At 35.8% G+C, this 7500-nt stretch overlaps 1 protein-coding gene across 1 annotated transcript in view; it reads right to left on the minus strand.

The window, feature by feature from the left end:
* Positions 1–988: 988 nt before the first annotated feature.
* LOC113813579 (uncharacterized) overlaps positions 989–7500 on the minus strand; it is a gene marked incomplete at its 3' end in the record, with an annotated part of 7217 nt that continues 705 nt past the window's right edge. Inside the window, 1 exon segment of the mRNA XM_027365585.2 lies at positions 989–2109. Coding sequence (XP_027221386.2) covers positions 989–2109 — 1121 coding nt within the window.

Below are 7500 nucleotides of genomic sequence, written 5' to 3' on the forward strand. Positions count from 1 at the left end.
TTTCTATGTTCAGGAACCTGCGCACCCAGACCGATGGTACAGTGTTAAAGAAATTAGTAATACAAAAATAATTTAAAAATTACATAAACAATGAAGTGTTACTTATTGTCACAGAGCTGTAGACTACTTAATATGATATGGAGTCTATGTAAAGTCTAATAACCTGTTGATAGAGCATATCAAATGACGATTACAGATTATGGAAAATGGCAAACAAGCAAAAAAGGCTCCTGCAGAAAATGAGATGATAACATTGCATGGGGGAAGCAAAGAGTCTTTATACCACCCCATACCACTAGTGTTGGTTGGGGTGGGCCTACAAGCCATACACCTGGGAACTAACAGTTTAGTGAAGCTAGCTAATCCTTGGCAATTTAAGGTGTAATATGAATGTCACTCTTTCTAAAATCTTATAATTACACATGTATTTTATATTCATCTCTAAATTATTACTAATTTCAACTTCATGAATAATTTTTGGTGATGGGATGCTCCAATATTTGTATGTTTGTGTATAAATAAATAAATAAATATATATATATATATATATATATATATATATATATATATATATATATATATATATATATATATATATATATATATATGTATATTTTTTTAACTTTCACTAAGAATTCAGCAAACAGTTTGGTAAATGTATGGTACATCAATAAATGTGCCCTCCAGGTTTTCAAATAAATGATATATTAACAATTAGATTTTACAAAAATAAAACTTACAAATTGTAATTAAAAAAAAAATCCTTTCATAGTTAATTAACAAGTTCATATTCCTATGATGTAAAAATTAGAAAGTATTTTTTCCCCACAAGATATTAAAAGAAGAAAAAGATCACAGAATGGGAGAAAAGGAAAAAAGAAAATGTAAAAGAAAACAAAAAGGAAAAAAAGAAAAGAAAAAGAAAAAAGAAAGAAAGAAAGAAAGAAAGAAAGAAGAAGAAGAAAAAAAAGAAAAAAAGTGTACTTACCTCAAGTAGAGAGGCCGCATGAATTTACTATTGCATGTTGGACATTCATAAAACCTCTTGGCATCACTCCCCGATGCAAAGTCTTCCTCATAATTTCCTTGCGTTTGTGAAGTGTGAGTCATATACCTTGACTGTTTTTTCAAAGTTCCATCTGAAAGATTAATTTGTACATGTTTTCTCACTGGTTCATTCTGGCCAACAGGTACAGTCAGGCCTTTTGTATACTTAGTTGTTCCTTCAGGTATTATCACACGGAAGACACCACTTTGGGCCGCTGCCTCAACCTCTTCCTGGCTGGGAATCACCTGCTGTGCCATCTGATTGGCACCTGCACGGATGATGATGTGCTTTTTGTTTCCCACAGTGACAACCTGGGGCTGGCTCACAGCAACTGGGTTGCCACCCACTTGTATGAGGAAATGTCCAGCATTAGATTTCACTGGTGACCCTTGATTAGTTTGTATCACTATTTTCGTTGGGGTTGTTGCTGGTGGAATACTATTTGAAATATCTGTCATGCTAGTTGTATCACTTCCTGTTATCATATTTGCTTGCTGTAAGGGCTGTTGGATAGTGTGCATGGGATCAGTGGTGATTGTGCTGGTTGTTACAATGATATTGTCATGAGGGTGAGTAGCACTGGCTGAGGAGTGAAAGGTCTCATTCACCAGGTTCCTCAGGAGAATTTCTCCTTCTTGGTTATCTTCCAGAGTCCCTGTGCCCATGACATCCTCATGGACATTGGGCTGCTCCAGGCTAAGTATTGGCTGATTATGAGCATACTGTCCATTTTCCAAGTCCTCCTCCTTTACTGAAACTGGATCTCCAATAGCTTCTGTCACTGTGCCATGGTGGGGTGGATTCAAAACAGATGCTCCAAACTCTGTGCCATCTCCCTCCTCCATCATGACTTGTGACCCTTCAATCATCACTTGGGAACTGACAACCTGAGGGGCTTCCATCACCACTTGTGTCCCATCCATCACCACATCTTCTGACCCCTCCATCATCATTCCGTTGTTCTCCATTACCACCTGTCCACCGAGCAACACAGGTGATGACATTGTTGTCTCCACACTGCAGCTGATATCTCCAGATACTGGGGTAGAGGTTCCCTCAACCTGTGAAATTTAGGTTTATAATTAGAAATATTATCGATATCTAATTACCAACAATTACAGCACTTGTTCTAAGGAACCTTTGAATTGAATTGGTGAATACCTTAATCACTTGGATCTGGGTGATTTGACCACCAAATAATAAAAAAAATTTGGTGGAGGATCAGGAGATGTGAATATGTCATTATAAAAAAAAATTGGCTGAGGGCCAGAGGACCAGGGGTGTGAATATGCCATCATATAAAAGTTTGGCTGAGGGCCGGGGTACCAGGAATATGCCATCATGAGAATGACAAAGCTTATGGAGGAAGACTAGACTCTGTGGTTCTCTAGGAAGGGGATCTTGCATTATTTCCATTGATAAACATGTACAGCAAGAACCATCCCTGAGCCATGACTAGGAGAGTACCAGCTCCAGGGAGGACACTATTTCCTGCTTACCATGACCTGCAGTGCAGGGTCTACTACAGAACATTAAATAATATGGAAGTAGAATAAAAAAAAAAAAGTTATATAACAAAACATTACTCATTGTTATTTTCACTGAAGAGAGATATAGACTACCAAAAGTAATGATAGGGAGTATATATATAAAAAAACTCTCTTTCAACCTACTTGACAGAGCATATTGGATGACAATTATATACCTTGGAAAATGGGGGGGGGGGGGGAATTAAACAAAAAAATAAAATTGACTAAAAACACTGAAAAGAAAAGGTAAGGAGTCTTGACACCACATAAAAGTGTTCATGTGGGGTGGGCCTACAAGCTGCACAACCGGAAAAGTCACCACTTGAATAAACATAATGCCTGGATTTTGGGTTATGTGCAAGCAGCAAGGCACCCTGATCCAATGGGTCAAAGGTATGTCCTCAGTGGATGGGATGGGGGGTTTGGCTAAGAACAGAAATTGAGTTAAGGCTAGTTTCAAATACCTATACAATTGAAGAATTGTCCAAAATAATATCACATACTATTTTCCACAAGGAATTATACATCTTAGTTTGTTTTTCTTCTTTTGGGGACCAGTAAATTTGAGAAGGGTGCCATATAATCAATTACATCTTAGTCTGATTTTTTTTCAACTTTTATACTGTGTATTAATCCTGCACATAATAAGTTTATTTATCTTCCTTGTTTCAACTCCACTGCAATACAGCTATAACCAACTTCAAATCTATTTTTTCATCCTTTTGAAGAAACTAATACAAATACTTACAAAATCTCTTCATTAGTTTACTAGCTTATGATTCCTCATTTTCATTTCCTCATATATTATAGAACTGAACCCAACAACACACAAAGAGGATAATGTCTGAGCCTCAAAAGAGCCTAATGCTGACAAACACAAAAAAATAAGACCTAATAGTTTTCAAATCAACAGCATGAAATCCAGCTATCATTTGTAGATTTTATTGAAAACCAAATGCCATATGTGCATAATGGAAACAGAAAATAAAATAAATGCACAATATCAAGCAGTTATACAAATAAAATATCAAATAGAAAAAAGACATTTAAATCAGATGTAATACAAGGTCAATATTTTTGCCTCTTCTCTGTACAAGAAATGAAAAAGAAAAAGAAAAAGAAAAAATCCAATAATCAGAAATACCTCCAAATGCAATTCTCCAAGAAGCAGCTAATCCCAATTCACCATGAAAGAAATCTGAATTAAAAGTGGTATTCATTCTGAAAAGATCCATATCACTGATATTAACAAGTTTGGTATTGACGGATTGTTTATGACGTTAAATTTGCTCTTATAGTATTATTAGTTTATGAAAACTATCTATATCAGTGACAATGGCTTTAATAACTTGGGAAGGTACATAGCATTATTAAGTACATGACAATTGTCATGTGGTACAATATTAACAATAGATTGACAAATTCTGACATTTCCATCATACTTGATATATAAATGTTTCTTTGTACACTTCAACTAGGTAATCAAAACATTTGTGTAAGCTGATGCCATCAAAATAAAATTATCCATTAAAACAAATCCACTTACAGGGATGCAGATATCATGTTTCTGGTGAAATTAAATCTTTAGTGTATTCTGTAGACCACCCTGCTATTCTACTGCCGAGTAAGGAACAAACCGAACTGTGTTTTCTTAAAATACATGTAGAGGTCATGGAAATCATCTGACTACCACTGTCAGCTATATTATGAATACTGTTTACAATTTGTAAAATGACACAGATAAAAATGTCTAAGAATTAATTCATCCTTAAATTCTGTGTACAATTCACCTTGTGGTTTATGGTAGTCATATATATATTTACCTGCAACCTTGCAGTATATATATAGAGTAAACAAGAAAATAACTAATGACAATGAAAATTTATGCTATCCTGCAGATACTTATATCTGCAGGATAAGGGGATCCTTTATTGTGACAACATAAGCTTCAAAAAGCCAACTTGGCCTCTACATCTTTGGTGCTCCTGCAAAGTTGGCAAGACAGCCTGGACTGATTCACTGAGAGGTTATTGCTTGGAAAATTTTTTCCACTGCTTTCTACAATCTATATGCAATTTCTCTTCATACATTTCATACATGGGACTAAGCTGTGGATTACACAATAATAATGCCCAGTTTACCGCCACTGTAAAAGCCAATATATACCCACCACATATATTCAGTTTCTTACATTGGACGGCAAATCATCAGTGAGGTCTGCAAGCTATATCTTATATAGTGGGGGTTTGTGACCCTTTTGTTAATGTGCTGAAGGGATGGAAACAATGGTAAGTAATTGTTGCTCTAGCCTTGCATTTGTTTGCAAACTACTTTTTATTACTTAATAAAAAGGTTTATGGTAATAATGCCTCAGGAGATTGTATGCTTTAGTGAAAAGTGTTTATAAACAAACAAATGATAGTGGGTAGAAAGCAACAGTTTGTAATCTTACTCTCAAGCAAAAGAGTTTATTCTGCTAGTAAAACCTATTTTTAACTATAGATGGTCAAACATTTCAGTAAGAAATATTTGTTTTTCAAGTTCCAAGAATATGTATTCTATTACTGTTGCCATATTAAATGCAAAGCAGTTGTATTTCTGATGAACAACTAACAACCGTTTTCTCCGTTTCTGTTTGTTACATTCCATGAGTATGTATTACCAAGTTTTTATCAATCTCTGTATAGTCCTCTTTTCCTGATTTAATCTTATTCTTGCAAAAATGGACATGAACTTTGTGTAGAATACATCAGGTGGAGATGTATCAGGCTTTCCCAGATTCGAAAGTTTGTAAACTGTGTGGTTGATGACAAATATCTTTCTTAACCCATTGTTAGTGGCATTTTGCAATATGGCAACTAATCCTATAGCAGTATTTATTTTACACATGGGCGGTGTATGGAATTGCGCAGTAGAGTGCGTGCTGTGGCGGTGCTGCTTTCCCTCCTCTGTGCATATATGTGTGTATGTATTTATGAACACATTATGTTTGTGTATGTATTATATAAACCCTTGCAAATACATGCAAGCATGCAAACATACGTAAATTTGCTCATAAAGAGTGGAAGGCCTGGTTTTAGTACACGCCAAAAGCGTTCAACTCCTTTGGTGGGTAACACCCCATCACCCACGCAGGCCTGGGCCCTGGAAGGCTGCAAGGAGGACACTGGTTTGGCAGCTAACATCCAATGGCCCGCTTAGCTCCCAGGCTGTGCGGCCGCCCCCTGCTCCATGGGATAAACTGTCAATTGCACTTTGCATCGTATGCCATTTGCGACTGATGGGTTAACCACATGCTGCCAGGTGGCATATATATATATATATATATATATATATATATATATATATATATATATATATATATATATATATATATATATATATATATATGCCATGGCTGTTGTGGACAAAGTAAAGGGTAGCATCATATTACAACTATTCGCAAGCAGTTGGCTCATCAGATGGCGCTGTTTTTTCTCTGAGAGTATCATCATCATATCTATGGTTAAACTTTTAGGCAACAGCATCTAAAGTGAAGGTACACCTTCAATCTTTTATAAGTTATATTAAATGATATCAATATATAAGCCTTTTGGAGCTTGACGTTGTCCGCAAACTACCCAACGAGTCAAGTGCAAACAGCGGAAACTGTCGATGCGCACCACCAACCTGAAATTAATTCCCACTTCCCATTTTTTTTATCTATTTATTTTTTATTTTTAATCCAGGGTTCCTGGTATAAAAATCAATATCTGGAAGACATCAGTGCACAGGTACATATACTAATTTCCATAATTTTTTTTAATGTAAACTTTCTGGATCAGATTTTTCTAACCATTATCACATTAAACAAAAAGCACAGACAATTTTTTGTGTTCAGCTAGCATCCCATAGCTGGCCTTTGTATGGCTGGTGCCATACAATCCTCCTGTTTTGTGTGGTGAAGATCAACTTTCTAATCTGGCGCTTTTCTGGGACCCCAACAGCATTCATTTGATGTTGTGTTCCTCTTATTACTTCCAATTTTAACAATCAATGTAGATTCAATGACCTAATTGTTCAATATATATGGACTGTATACATCAATGGCAGTGTACCATATGAAGAAGATAAATTACTTATTAAACTACCAACTGTAGCTTATGCACATTTTAATTTGCTGATCATAATGAACATTCCATTGTGTTTCTTGATTTCAGGCTTTGCTTGAATACCATGCTAATATGGTGATTTTTTATCAAGATATGAACCCGTCTTGCCAGAATATGCATGACTTGTAGGCCCTTTGCTTGAGTACTGGCAGGTATAGAGGTCACAGTGGTTGCTTAACATCTTTATTGGGTATATCATTCTTGACATTAATGAAATGCATATATAGCTGTGAACCGGCTATATTAGAGAAACACATTTTACCATGGTGAGCTCTGACTGGCTGGCAAATCTGAGCATATGCAACATGATGCTTGCTGTGATTGGTTGTAATATGGGAGGAGGAGTAGCTGGTTCAGTTTGAATCCTGGAATCCTGGAGACATCATCATCATTTAAAATTGCCAAAGAATTTTTGGGCTTTCTTGAGCTTGAGGCAGCCATAAAGTATTTGGAGTTGGAACACAATTAAATTTTTATTTAGGTTAGCTTAATGTTAGGTAGCCGGTTAAATAACAGACTAGTGTTAGTGATTAAAAATTGCAAAATAGTGTCTAGCAGCAATGCTATGCATAGAAACTGTATGTGGCATCATTGTATATGACAACACAGCCATTGGCCAATCAAAGCACTTCACAGCAGTATATTTTTCCTGAATGTTGCCAGTTCGTGGCACTATATTCACTGCCTAACATTATATCAACTCCTTGCAATTTGTGAGATGCGAATTTAACGATGTGTCTTAGAATTCATCAATCTATCAATTCCATGTCCT

The sequence above is a fragment of the Penaeus vannamei genome, chromosome 8 (assembly GCF_042767895.1).
Source record: "Penaeus vannamei isolate JL-2024 chromosome 8, ASM4276789v1, whole genome shotgun sequence".
NCBI lineage: Eukaryota > Metazoa > Arthropoda > Malacostraca > Decapoda > Penaeidae > Penaeus > Penaeus vannamei.